Source organism: Vanacampus margaritifer, chromosome 6, assembly GCF_051991255.1.
Source record: "Vanacampus margaritifer isolate UIUO_Vmar chromosome 6, RoL_Vmar_1.0, whole genome shotgun sequence".
Lineage (NCBI taxonomy): Eukaryota > Metazoa > Chordata > Actinopteri > Syngnathiformes > Syngnathidae > Vanacampus > Vanacampus margaritifer.
Genome location: NC_135437.1, coordinates 29,223,031 through 29,236,848, shown reverse-complemented (window position 1 = coordinate 29,236,848; position 13,818 = coordinate 29,223,031). Strand labels below are relative to the sequence as shown.

Sequence of the window (13,818 nt, the reverse complement as noted above, 5' to 3'; positions counted from 1 at the left end):
AAAAAATATGAAATGGAAACAGGTAGAATTTGCATGTTTGTCTTGCAAAAAAAAAAGGGAATCATTTGGATGTCAAGCCCATTACTGAGCGCGAGTGTGAGCCAATTGCATTGTTGTCCTACTTTCCACAAGGTTTAGTTCCCATGTTGACATTGAGGGGACGAGCCATTAAGACCAATTTGTCAGTGCAATGCTGGGCCAAGTCATTCCCACAAAACATCTCAGAAAGGGAGCTTCACAGACTGAACATTCTCATCTCATGATATATTGACATGTTATGTTTGCCTTTTGCCGCTAAAAACTTTTTAGTGGCAGTCATTCTTTGAACAACAACACTCTACTGCAAAATGATAAAAATGGCCTTAGCCCACTGTAAGATGTCGCTGGCTCAATTTTGGAGCTGCGGTCTTGTGATGTCAAAATGCGAAAGGTGCAAATTAAGAACTTTTTCAGTATCATTTGTGAGCAAATATAAGCGTTCACTCATTTCAAGGATAAACCTGCAGGTTTTTATTTTCGCAGAGCATTTCCTTGACATTACAACTTGTGTTTTATATTTGACTACAAAGTTGCAATGACATCAAATTGACATGAAAAATAATAAGTGGGACTAGTTGACAAACATAGAAAAGCCTAAATCCATTGAGAGAAGTGGTTTCCAACAACTGCTCCAGAAAAGATTCAATTTCACTTAATTGGTTGGAAAAGTATTTATTTTTTACTTTTTTTTTTTTTTTTTTGGTGGCATGCCATAAGATTTGAGTTTGTTTTTTCTTCTTCTGTGCAATTAGCACAATTATTTAACCCTAAAAAAAAATGACAGCAATGGAGTTAGCCAACTCCATTTCTGAGGCACACATTTTACATAATAAAAAAAAAAATCTTACAAATTTTACAACACACTACCAAACAAATAACGTAAGTAACATGCAACTGCCCTGTCACACCTCGTAAATAAAATTTCATTTTCAGACCAAGTAAGTGAAATGGAATAATTTCTTGTGAATCACTAACTTAAGCGACTTACATGCGAGGACACAAACACATCAGACTCCTGACAAACATGGACGGAAATGACCCAAATTTTTTTTTTGTTATTTTGTTTTATGTTCAGTCTGCTAAAAGTATAAAAAAAAAAAAAAATGAAATCAATGGTTAAGCCATTCACTCCTTTACCTCTAAACTCCCGTCTCTTTCCTGTTGATGGAGACGCGCGACCTTTGCGGCCTGAGCTGAGGTCCCGCCACCGGACAGTTCTCGTCTCCGTCGTAGACGGCCGACGAGCGCCGCTTGGCCCGCGTGACGGCGCCGCCGCCCGGAGCGCCGCACTGCGCCATGGCGCCGCGCAGGCAGTTGAGCCACTGCTGCTTGTGGTAGATGTCGTTGACCTGCAGCGTGTGCGACTGGCCGTGCGATGGGTCCGACGAGTTCACGCGGAAAACGTTCTTTGCTGGACAGATGTAACACACACACACGACAAATGTAAGGAACAAATCAAGTAAAAAAAAGAAGACATAACACTGTGGTAAATTGACTTTAATTCAAATTTAATCCAGTTTAATTTTAAATTGACTTTAATGTAATTCATTTATTTTAGTTTAATTCTGAAAAACTAACACTAAATTAAAAAAAATCTGGCAAAAAAATGCCCAGACAATCCAGGCAATAAAGCAAGAGAAAAAAAAATATTATAAAAATCCATGACCCCCACCAAAAAAAAACACCCACACACTGCAAAAAAAGCTGACAAAATAGAAGGAAAAATCAGAAAAAAATACATTAAAAAAACATGACAAAAAGTTAAAAACCAAAAACAACAAGACTCTCTGAAAAAAAAAAGTCCTTAACCACCCTTGGTGAAAAGTATGGCAAAATATGACACAAAAGGAACCAAAATGACTATGACCAAAATAAATAAACTCATTAATTAATTAATTAATTAAAAATGCAGTATAAAAAATGTAGTAATAAATAAATTATATATAAAAACTTTTAAAAAAAGAAGAAGAAAAAAGATTCAAAGATAAAACAAAATTTGGCACAAAAAAACCTGAACAAAAAAAAAATGCTACACAAATCTGACAAAGTTGCCTGGCAAAATCATGAGCCAGAATGGACAAAAACTATAAAAAGCTGAAATGAAATTACAAAAATCTGGCAAAGTATGTTGGAAGAAAAAAATAAGCCAAACAAACCTGGCAAAAATTGACACAATTTTTTATTTTTGGGGGGGGGGGGGCAAAAATAGTCTTGGGCAAAAGTGCACAATTTGCAAGTCTTTTGGCTTGCAAATTGTGAAAAGCACCAGAATGTTTTTTTCTTCTTCTCTACAATCGCCACAATATCCTTTCCTCCATTTGTCAGCAAACTAAAAAAAACAACAACAACAGACTTGTCGCAAGTTGGCATGCAAGTGTTGCAAAGTCACCTTTGTCGGCGTTGGTGAAAGCCCCCCTGAAGGAGCCCCCCATGCGGACCTCTCCGTCCTGCAGGTCTTCCAGAGCCATGTCCCGAACCCGGATGGGCTGCCTGTACACCTGGAAGCAGCTCCGCTCGTTGCGCGTCACCGGCCGGGTCAGGACCAGCAGCTCCGAGAACAGGAACACGTGCAGACGCTGCCGTCACAACATCGACATCGTCGTCATCGAATGTTTTTTTATTTTTATTTCCATGCTCAATTTTGTTTTTACACAATACACCTAAAAATATTTTCATTGCTGAAATTTTTTCTCAATATTTTTAGACGAGAAGAAGAAAAAGAAACAATTTCAGTAACGTTTCCTGCATTGAAACAGCAGGAACGTGAATGATGAACACTTTAATAGAATGCAGCCAATTGTTTTATGGGGGGCCGTAGTTTGAACACCCTTTGGTCTAATTGTATACATGATACCCCCCCCCCCCCCTCCGTGCGTGTGCGCGTTAGTTCACCGAGCCGCTCTTGTTCCTGAGCTCGCCGTGACACAAAAGGCTCCTGCAGCTGTCAATCAAAGGGTCCCGCTGCTTGTCGTCCAGATACTCCAGCTTGTCCGCGTAGTACTGACACTCCGACTCGCCTTTCCTCACGTTGATGTCGGACAGAATCTCCTGGATGATCGTCACCTGGATGACGAAACGTCACGATTAGCATTCACGTCATAATCAAAATGATGCAAACGCTGTTATCGGTGCTAATTTGCATGTTATTAGCTTAATTGTAAAAATGAAAACAATCATGTGTACGTTCATAAAGGATGACAGCATATTAGGGCCCCGTCTAAATATTTTTTTCACAAATTTGCCACGTTATAAAGTTGCGAGAAAAAAGCTCAAACTTCCGAGAAATACACGTAGCTCTCGTCTAATGTGAGGATTTGTTGGTGGTTAATGGGACACGGTTTACAAAATGAAACGACAGGATGGAGACGGATTCATTCTTAATTTAGACTTTACTCATACACGGCAGCTAGAGCGACAACACTTCCTGATCCCCAATTAGCTGATTAACACTAGCCAATCAGAAGCTAGCATACTTTAGGTAAATGCAAATGAATGATCGAGAACAGGAGATTCGACACATCAACTTAGCTACTTGTACAAAAAAAACAAAAAAACTGTAATGAGTACTACGCTACGTGTGTATTTGTGGTGAATTGGAGTTTTGGTGTCATTTTACCGCCTTCTCCAGTTTGGCCACGTCCGGGTGGTCGGCAGGCGTGTGCCTCATGATCTCGCGCAGCAGCAGCGGGTACTTGACCAGGCGCGAGCGCGGGATGTCCAGGAAGCTCCACAGGTCCAGCTTGCGGCTGAAGGGCGACTCCAGGCAGCGCTGCAGGAAGTCCTGCACGCGCCGGTCCTGCTTCTTCTGGTCCAAGAGCGCTTTGGCCGCCAACTGGTTGCTGCAGTAGTTTCGGTACGCGTTCAAGCCCGGGAGCTGCGGCGCCAGACGGACACGTCACACTTGGAGCACGCAAAAAACGCACGGCTCGCTCGCTTTGCCACACGCTCACCCAGTCGATCACAATTTGTCCAATCTGAGCCACCGTCCCGTCGGGGCTCGTTCCCTCGGTCAGCTTCATCAAAAGATCTACAAAAAGTCAAATGAAAGTTGTTAAAGATCTGACAAAGGCACAACTGGATGATTCTCAGAAACTCAAAACAGTCCAGATGTCCAGACTTGAGAGCAAAAATTTGACACAAATAGATTTAAGAAATAACAATATTTACAGGCTTAAAAAAACAAAAAAGTCTACTGCTTTGAAATCCTTCTTGGTTTCTTGGTCTGTATCATATTGCCCCAAGGTGGCCAAGACTAGCACCACCGAAGAAGAATGTCTATTGAACTGAGCAAAAACTGTTTCATTCTTTATAATTGTTTTTTTTTTTTTTTTTGGGGTCTGGAACATAAGGCACACCTGTGCATGCCTCAGAAGCAAAGAGAGAGAGGTGCTCACTATACTCAGAGATGTGATTTGACCAAAGTGAAATTATCTGAAAATTTAGCCGGGGGTCTGGGGGCCGCCGGCACCCAGCTAGGTCCAGGGCAGTGCCCTGGTGGGGGGACACGGGGGGCGAAGCCCCCCAGAGCTCATGGGTTTTCCGTGTTTTTAAGTACTTTCAATGCACTCACATGACAAAGAAATAGACAAAACAACAGCATCAATTTTCAATGTATATTGAACTATCCCATATAAAATGGCAGTTTTAGTCAACTCAAAATCAGTCACATTCAAAAACATTGGACTGCCTTTGCTTTTAAAAACTATCACCGAGAATATCATCATATCTAACTAATGTGATTACTAAGTTAACACATAAATAATGTTGAAGAGTTCAAATTTCATGAACAAATAATTGTATCATGACCAAATGAAAAGTAACTCATATTAGAGCATACCACAAATGTCTTTGTTATAGCAGAAGATGTTATCTGTCGGAGTCATGTGCATACACAATGTACTACAAAAAAAAAAAAAAAAAAAAAAAAAAAAAAAAAAAAAAAAATCTGATTTTTTTTTTGGGGGGGGGGAGATAAAAAAAAAAGCGGAATTCCGCGAATTAGCGGAAAAATCACATCCCTGTAAACTAATACAGCTTTAGAGCAACATTTAATAGAAACGGGCCTTTTGTGTCATCTTTGAGTTGAGGCAAAACAAAACAAAAGAATGATGATGATGATGATGATGATGATGATGATGATGATGATGATGATGCGACTCGTTGGGCTGACCTGCATGCAGCGGTATGTACGCGTCCAGATCCCCGAAGATGTGCGTCAGCTCCTCCTCCGTCATGATGGACAGCTTGAGCATGGGGTCGTGGTACGCCTGAGACAAGCGACCGTGTCACGTTATTAACAACAACACTGATTTCCCCCCCCCCCCCCCTTTTTTCCCCCCAAACCTTTCGTGCAAGCTGGAGATCCTCGATGAGATCCTGCTCCCCCCTGAAGAGTTCATAAATGGCCTGAGGAAAAAGCAGGAAAAAAAAACATTTTAGGCCAAACCAAAAATCGTTCTGGAGCTGCAAAACATTTGAAGATTGTGATAAAGAAAACAGTGTGTTGGTCTAATGTACTGAGGGACCTAATAAGAGCTGCACAAACACACAAAAAACGCAGCATCCAATTCATTTTCTTCTACCTTTTTTTGGTCGTAATTTTTGTATATTTTTTAGACTATTCTGCCTTTTTGTCAAATTTCAGACATTTTGGCAAATTGATGGACTTTTGGTAATTTTCTGCCTCTTTGGCATTTTTTTTCAACATTTGATGGTAATTTTCGGAATTTCTTCTTTTGGTTTAAGACATTTGGCTTTCTTTTCTGACGTTTAAAAACAAATAAAATGAAATTACCGGGTTTTTATTTTGCAATTCCAAAGACATTTTATGGTAAATTTCTGCCTTCTTTTGTTTTTGGACATTTTACAGTTACTTTTTGAATGTTTTCTTTTCTTTTCTGCATTCTTTATTCAATTCTCTGACATTTTTGGCAATTTCATGGACATTTTATAGTCACTTTTTGGACATGTTTAGGCAATTTGTAAAACTTTTTCATCTACCTTTCATCTCTTTTTTTCTGGCAACTTAAATATTTTTTTTAATAGTTAATTATTTATTTATGTAATAATTATTATTATTTTTTTTTTTTAAATATATGTAAAACAAAGAATAGTACAGTACTACTATTTTGTTTTAAGTGATCCACAGGACTAAAGAGCCAAATGTGGCTCTAGAGCCACATGTCGCAGACCCCTGGCCTATACTGAGTAAAAATTCCAACAGCACTACAAAACGTCCAACTCACTAAAGTTGACAATTTAGTGGAAAGGGAGCGATTGTGGAAAACATGTCAAAAGTGTGTGCAAAAGTCACCGCACCTCCTGTCTCTTGATCTCCTTGGAGGAGAAGGAGTTCTTCTGGTGAACGTCCAGCATCTCCGACCACAGCACGCTGTTCCTGCGTTTGGTGGGCGTGGGGGCCACCATCTTGCCGCCGGGGCGGAGCGACGTGCCCGGAGACTTGCTGTCACCTCGCAGCGACATGGACTGCCAACGCGAGTATTCATTGCAGTCAGGTCTTCTCGGATGGTCCGAGCAATTATCCTGCCCAGAGTGATTTTTTTTTTTTTTTTTTTACCTGGATGGTCTGACCGAAACGTCGCACCGCTCCGTTCTTGGAAGGAGATATGAAGTTGACGAGTGACGACACTCTGGCAAGGGGTCGGACTTTCTTGATTGTCGGCTCCTGACAAACACAACAAAGTAAAGTGTCCTCATTCCACACAACTGGAGTTGATACAATGAAGACGATGACTATGGAATGTGAAAGTTAAAAAAAAAAAAAGTGCACACATACTCTAAAGTGAGGCATGAACGTGTAGATAATGTGATTATTCTAATAAGGAAATGCAGAAAGACTAAAAGTCTTCCGCGCTCTCTTTCTCACCTTGAGGTCAAAACTGGACAGGCTGACCGTGTCGTCTTCCTTCTCTTTGCGTTTTCGCTTCTGTGGCGACAACAATTTAGACGCACAAATAAATGACACGTTGCCAAATAGTGGCCAGAAATATTGCTTAATACAGGGGTATTCAAACACAAGTTTGAGCTATATTGGATTGTTTTCTTCCCCTCAAAGTCGATATGTACATATGGGGACCAATCAAATGTGTCACGCTAAACTGACACCTCAATTGAAAGTTCTGATATAGAACAAGGTGTATTTTGGGTAGAGTATAGTCCTGTTTTGAAGAGAATAAGACACATTTTCCATAAAAAAGGACATCAAAATAAAGATTTAAAAAATTGGTTTGAACTATTTTTCAAAATCACTTGTTCAAATATAACTCGATGTGAAGTGTTTTGACTCATCCTCATTAAACTTTGACTTTATTCTTGTCAGATTATGACTTTTTATCAGATTCATGATAATATTCGCCTTTATTCTTGTAAAGATTAGTTCATTTCAAATACAGCTTGATTCTCATAACATTACAACTTTTTCCCCCTATAAAAATATGAATTTGTTATCATAATACTGATATTTTTTTCTTGAAAATATGCAACTTTTTTATTCCTAGGGCGCCTAGAAGTACAGAAAGTAGTTCTTGCTAAATTGTCATAACAACTGTGAGGGGGGGTCCCTGGATGAAAAAAAGTTGAAGAGCCACTGACCTGTTTGAAGTAATACACAGGTAATATGGTGTTTATCACGTACTTACCAGACTGAAGTCCCAGGGTGTCCCTGGAGTGAGAAATGTGAAGGAGCTTCCTCTCTGCAGTACAGGTCTTAATGAGTGGCACAAAAACAGGATTACAATACAACACACACTATTTACACTTTAATAGATTCCATATCGTGAACAAAAAGTATAGCACAATATTGTATGAACACACAATAAAACAAAGTGTAAAGAATAAACCGTTTATACAAATGTCGATCTATCCGGATAGTGTATGTGTAGGGCTCAGGATGTGGAATGGATTTGAATTATCAACAGCGTATTTACAAAGCTGGGCTGCACCCTGCTGCTCAAGTTTAAAAAAAAAAAAAAAAAAAACAGTCAAGCAAGGAACAGCCTTTCTATTGTTAATTCCAGTGCGGTCTGAGTGCTTAGTGGATGACACCCACGGGGTATTCTGAAGAAAAATGTGTCCTCCTTTCTTAATTACAAGGTAGAATTGAACACATTTCCCCTTTGTCTATAGAAAATAATAACATTTAAAACAAGTTTTGAAACAAGTTTTTTCATCCCTCCTTTGCTCACGTTCTTTCTGCGTACTGGTGAAAGGCAACCTTGGCAAAATATTTGTGACCTGGCCGCACATACCTCGGGTCAAACGTTTCCAATTTATGGATAAATGACTTGTTTTGCGTGTCACATTAATAGGCACCATATCTTTTGGCAATTGTCAGTGCCAATGACTCTGTGACTGCCTTCCACTATACGCAAAACAATGTGAAAATGATGCCACTCACGTAGTCCATTTCTTCTCTTCATTTGAACAATAATTGCTTACTAAGAGTGACAAAATCGATAATCTGTCAACACTAATTGTGCTTTTGTAAACCAGATCCCCTCTTTTTACAGCCATGTTTGTTAGTGTAAGTAGTTTTGCGAACTGCTGTGTTTTGAATACGAACTGTTGCCTTTGTTGGCATGTGGAAAGTCATAAAAACATCATGATGTTTTCCCCCCATAGGATTCAAATGGGACCGATTTGCGTTCTTTTTGCTACTACACGTAACACGTACGTAAACAAACAGGAGAAAATTAGTTTTAGATCGATTTGAAGAAAAAGCTGCGTAGTAGTACTTTGAGGTATGTGGCCCGAAAATTGTGGATTCCGGGACTCATTTGAACGCATCGTTTACCAGCTCGCAAACAGACACAAAATAACTTAAATAAGCACGAAATGTAACCTTCTTGTACTCGTATTTCGTTCTTAATAGCGCCATAAAGTGCGTAGTGGTTAGTTTCAACAAGTTGACGTACTTTTTAGAGTTATTTCTTCGGTGTGTTCTCGGCGAAGGCTCAGCGAGGCTGCAGACGCTGGCGGTGGACAATCTCGATGACGTCCGACGAAGCTTCTGCTTTTTCACCAACGTCTCTTCTGTCTTCACGTCGTCGCTTTCTTCCATTCCGCGGCGGACTTCCTTAGGTTTTAAAATTAAAACCTTGACGTGGAGGAATGGCGGAAATGGGTAGGAAATCAGTGGCGAATTGTAAAAGAAACAAGGACAACAGACATGTGAAGCTAAGCACACAACACAGCACGGCGGAAGTTTGAATATGGCGGATTATTAGAAATGGACCAATCAGAGAAGAGCTCGCAGCAATGCTGCTTCGGACCAATCAGAGAAGCGCTACCAGATCTGCTGCAAAGCGAGTGGGTGGAGCCAAAAATACTTAGTTACTGTACTAAAGCAGTATGGGAGTCGGAAAGGGCCACACATTCGCAGATGGATGAGAGGTACTCAAGTTTTTCTCGCAACCACCAGTGTACTTGTAAGGCTCTCACTTTCTTGGCCTTCCACGCTGAGGGGTTGCAGTTTAATTCGCTTGACCTTGACCGAGTGCTTGAACACGGGGATTCACTTTACGTGGGTGCTAAACAGCAATTGATTTTAGACCATAACTTTCGGATCACTTGACTGTCGAGGAGATGCCAAAACAAGTCATGACGGACACCAATGTCGATAATGTACAGATGCATAATCTCAGCGTTGGTTATGTCATAGATGACGGTCATTCCCAAAGGGACTTGGGATTGTCTCTTGGAGCTCAACTTGAGTGCTTGTCACAAAATGACACTCGTGCTTTCTTGATTGTGAATCCAACATACTACCAAATGAAAGATTGAACTGAAGTTTGTTTCTACCTTATTCCGTTTTTCAGTAATCAACAATAGAAAATGGTTAGTTTCACCGAAATGCTCTGTTTTGAAACAGAAAACGGAGAAAACAAGCTTTTTGTGAAACAATGTTATTTCATGCACTCTAGTGAATTCTACACTTCTTTTTGTCCATGAATGATGCCACAAACACCTAAATAGTGCTTTACTTCTGTAAAACGCTTTCACCAACAATGAAAAAGTGTTTTTTGATTGCAAAATACGTTTATTTCCATTCAACAGTGTAACAATTTGACAAAACAATTTCGCAAACTATTTACAAATGTGTGCAACTGTGGTACTATTTACAATTATTTGGATGTTTCAAATACAGTTTTTCTTTTTGTAACACTGCCCTGCGTGCAAGGAGACGGAGCAGGATTTGCACAACAGGTATGTTTCACTTCGATTGTCCGTTTCGCGTGCAGACGTTACACTTTCTTGATGGCCTCTTTTTCCGGGGAATAAATAGCAAGTAGCAGACTGTACACACTCCTCCGATGAATATGCATTGGACTCGGGGCACTCTTCGTCGTCCGATTGAACGTCCGCCTGAGCGTGCTCGGTTGTGCTCCGCGTTTTCCGGTGTTAGCATCGCTAGCCGGTGAGGCTTTATGACGTGGTCATAGCCGCCGCGTCAACGCTTCCAACTTTGGCGTCAACCTCGGAGCCGCCATCATCATCATCGTCGTCATCACTGTGCTCTTTAGCATTGGTCGATGAGCTGCTTGCAACCGGTCACCATTGTTCGCTTCCTCAGCCATCTAGCGCCGCCTCACGTCTTCTACTGCCGCGTCAACGCTTCCAACCTCGGAGTCACCACCATCATCATCATCGATGATGATCATCGTCGTCATCAATGTGCTCTTTAGCACTGGTCGATGCTTTTCATCTTTGAAAAAAACTGCTCGAGCGTGAGCTGATTGCAACCGGTCGCCATGTTCTCTTCTCTTCCCCAGCCATTGTCCCCTCTAGCTCCGCCTCACGTCTTCTACTGACGCCTACCCAATCTTGTCAAAAGAGAGTCATCGCTGCCATCTAGGGGCCAAAAATAGTCATTAGGCTAACTAGATCTGCTTGAAACTTTCACCACAGCTGGCCAAGGCTTTCTCCACCCGTTTACAAATAAAAAATAAAATAAAATTGGAGAACGTCTTTTATCGTCCTTGGCGGCCCTCCATAGGTTTTTACTAAACGTCATTTAACGTTTTTGGCAGTAAAAGAGTTAATATATATAATAAATAATTTGGGCCCCAACGCTGACCCCTGAGGGACACCATAGGTAATGTTCAAAAGCGATGAGCAATGATTGTCAATCATTACAAATTGCTTCCGCATATCCAAATAACTTTTAATCCACTCCCTTACAATACCTCTAATACCAATTTTAAATAATTTTGTTAATAATATATCATGATTAATAGTGTCAATTGTCTTTGTTTTTTTTAGGTCAACCAATTGCATGTTCTTTGCTGTCTATTGCATCTAGTAATTAATGCCTCACCTGAAAAACAATTAAAATTGTTTATAGATGATGCAGGTACTTCCTTGGAATTGAGATGCCACAAGATGGCGCCAAAATCACTTCTTATACAGCAAATACCTTTTCAGTGAAAAACAGATGTCTCATTTTTGAGACTAGTTTGTGATTAATAAAAAAAAAAAAACTTGACTTGACATTCAACGTTAACATGCTGCCTCGTTTCTTCTTCAGCCTGTTCGTGCCACCGGGTGGGTTCTACCCTGGCGGGAGGCGCGGCCCTTTGTAACCCTGTCGGCGGGCATTGCACGTGTAAGCCAGGTGTGGGCGGGCCCCCGCTGCGACAGCTGTGCCGTGGGACGCTGGGAATTTCGCCAATATGGCTGCCAGCCATGCGACTGCGGGGGGCCGTATGACCCGTACACCGGCGACTGCATTGGTGGGTGAGGGCCACGAATCGCTGTCATACAGAGGTGGAAAAAGTCAAAAGTATAGACTGAAATGTATCAAATGGTAAAAATGATGTTTCCTATCAGTTATATAAAATTTTCTTATGTATGGTAACAAAATATTACAGTTGCTATGTACTTTGCAACTTCCTGCCACTGCATTGTGGGAGATGATCACGGTTTGTTTTCTCTGCGGCACAGCTCACAGGTGGAAGTCCTCCACACAACCGCCAGGCAACACAAGGACAATAATAAAGAGGCCACACACTTGAGGCCAGAGGAGCTTTTTTCTCTGCACTGCACCACTCCGGTGAGTCACATGTCATCTTGCACACGTTTAACAAGCTGCAGTCAATACACAAAAGTGCGCACACACCTGCTCCGCATTCACACCAAACGCTAACGTATCACATAATGCCGGGTAGGAAAATGGCTGAATTAGCCTAATTTGGACAGTTTCACTTAAGGGTGTGCTCACTTTTGTTGCCAGCGCTCTAGACATTCATGACTGTGTATTGACTTATTTTCAGGTGACAGTAAATGTACACAGTAAATTTTGTAGAGTAGATTTTGCTCTAAACAGAGTCTATTTGGTCTCAATAAACAGAGTACAATTTAGACTTAAACACCATATTAAAAAGCGAAATAACACAAAATTATTCTCATAGAGAATATAAAGATATGAACAATCCCCCCAAAAAAACTTCCATCTGCCACATAGGCCTGTTAACATCCACTAAATAAGCCTGCTAACAAGCAAAACGATGATAGCATGCTAACGGGCTAGCGTTAGCGTGCTAGCGAGCTAACAATAGTACGCTACTTCCAAAAGGCATCGTAAATACTAACAGAAAGAATGCAAATGCTTGCAAATATGTTACCTCATTGGCCGAATGTACTAGAGAGGAGTAAAATAGCTTCTTCCAACAGCTACAACAGAAGCTCTTAATTAATTAAAAACGTTTCCAACAGTAGCTCTTCAGGCTGGCTAATGATGTAGCAATGCGTCAATCATTAGCGTCCCAATACAACACGCAGATAACGAACATAGGCTGTACCACTATAAAAACAAACTTTTGAAACAACAGCATTCTTACAAATGCACAAAATAAATCTTTATATTTATGATATAATCAAACTAAGCGTATTTAATTTCAAAGCTGACTCTTAATTGCAGCTACATACAGTATTACCTGCGTCATGCCCCAACATTAGGTACACCGAACACAAAACAAGAGCTGTACAAACATTCTGCCTTTACAACAATCATAATTTCACTTTTGACGTAATCAAACAACCTGTTTATTATTGTGTTTGTAGTTTTGCAGTGGTGCAAGGTGATTTTTGAAGGTGTACCCAATGTAGTGCACACCCGACTGTAATGCAGGATACCAAACAGCTCTTGTCACCTGCAATGAGGGATTCACACTCTCGCTCAAGGAGACTTAAACACGGTCACGGGCCTTCTGTTTTCATCCATCACTTTGCTGAAAGACTTTTAGAAGAAACCCGAAAAAGTTCACACGTGCTCTTTAAACCGGGCGGCGGCGTATTCAGAGCCGGCCCTCGCCGCCATGGGGCCAAAATAAGATTTTTGGGGCCCTCTATTCCTGCCAATAATGTTGATTGTTGACCAATCATATACTGTACATCTCACAGTACAGCAGTGTTGTACTGTAGCCTATTCTTATTCTGGCAGTGTTTTTTTTGTTTGTTTTTTTACAGTAAATCACATTATTCGACCTATTTTTTGGACTGTAACCCCAGCAATAAATGAAGGAAGTCTGCATGCTGAAAATCTAAATTTTTGTGCTCATGCCAAAGCCATATCTAATATAAAATTGTTGCTTTGGCGCCATCTGGTAGCAATTTGGTGCCATGCACTTTTGTTGAAGTGGTGGGAGGAGCTTCATTTTGTCAGCCCATAGCTTAGTCCCAAAGGGAAAAAAACTAGTTTGACACCATCAAACTTGAAAGTAGCTAAAATAAAGCAGTATATTAAGTGTTTACTGTGAAAGT

The 13,818-nt window shown here is 40.6% G+C and overlaps 1 protein-coding gene across 2 annotated transcripts; it reads right to left on the bottom strand.

Annotated features, from left to right (window-relative positions):
* Positions 1-110: 110 nt before the first annotated feature.
* On the bottom strand, positions 111-9,268 carry LOC144053624 (neuroepithelial cell-transforming gene 1 protein-like). Of its 2 annotated transcripts, none has more exons than XM_077568263.1 (12): positions 8,973-9,268; positions 7,698-7,764; positions 6,926-6,985; positions 6,617-6,724; positions 6,358-6,525; positions 5,383-5,445; positions 5,210-5,306; positions 3,990-4,066; positions 3,656-3,913; positions 2,932-3,102; positions 2,429-2,615; positions 111-1,450 (listed from the first exon to the last, which is right to left on the bottom strand). In XM_077568263.1, exons 1-12 carry the CDS (start codon positions 9,116-9,118, stop codon positions 1,179-1,181), a joined length of 1,674 nt encoding a protein of 557 aa, XP_077424389.1. In that variant the 5' UTR covers positions 9,119-9,268; the 3' UTR covers positions 111-1,178. The 2 variants fall into 2 exon arrangements, with proteins under 2 accessions (XP_077424389.1, XP_077424390.1); XM_077568264.1 differs by lacking the exon at positions 111-1,450 and adding an exon at positions 2,201-2,368 and having other exon boundaries at positions 2,478-2,615.
* Between the last annotated feature and the right edge of the window lie 4,550 nt (positions 9,269-13,818).

Excerpts from the sequence above, each read along its gene's own strand:
- LOC144053624 (XM_077568263.1), bottom strand. The coding sequence starts at position 9,118 with ATGGAAGAAAGCGACGACGTGAAGACAGAAGAGACGTTGGTGAAAAAG. Across the intron at positions 5,446-6,357 it reads AGGAGATCAAGAGACAGGAG|GCCATTTATGAACTCTTCAG; the intron begins GTGCGGTGACTT and ends CTTTTTCCTCAG. Across the intron at positions 5,307-5,382 it reads ATCTCCAGCTTGCACGAAAG|GCGTACCACGACCCCATGCT; the intron begins GTTTGGGGGGAA and ends CGCTTGTCTCAG.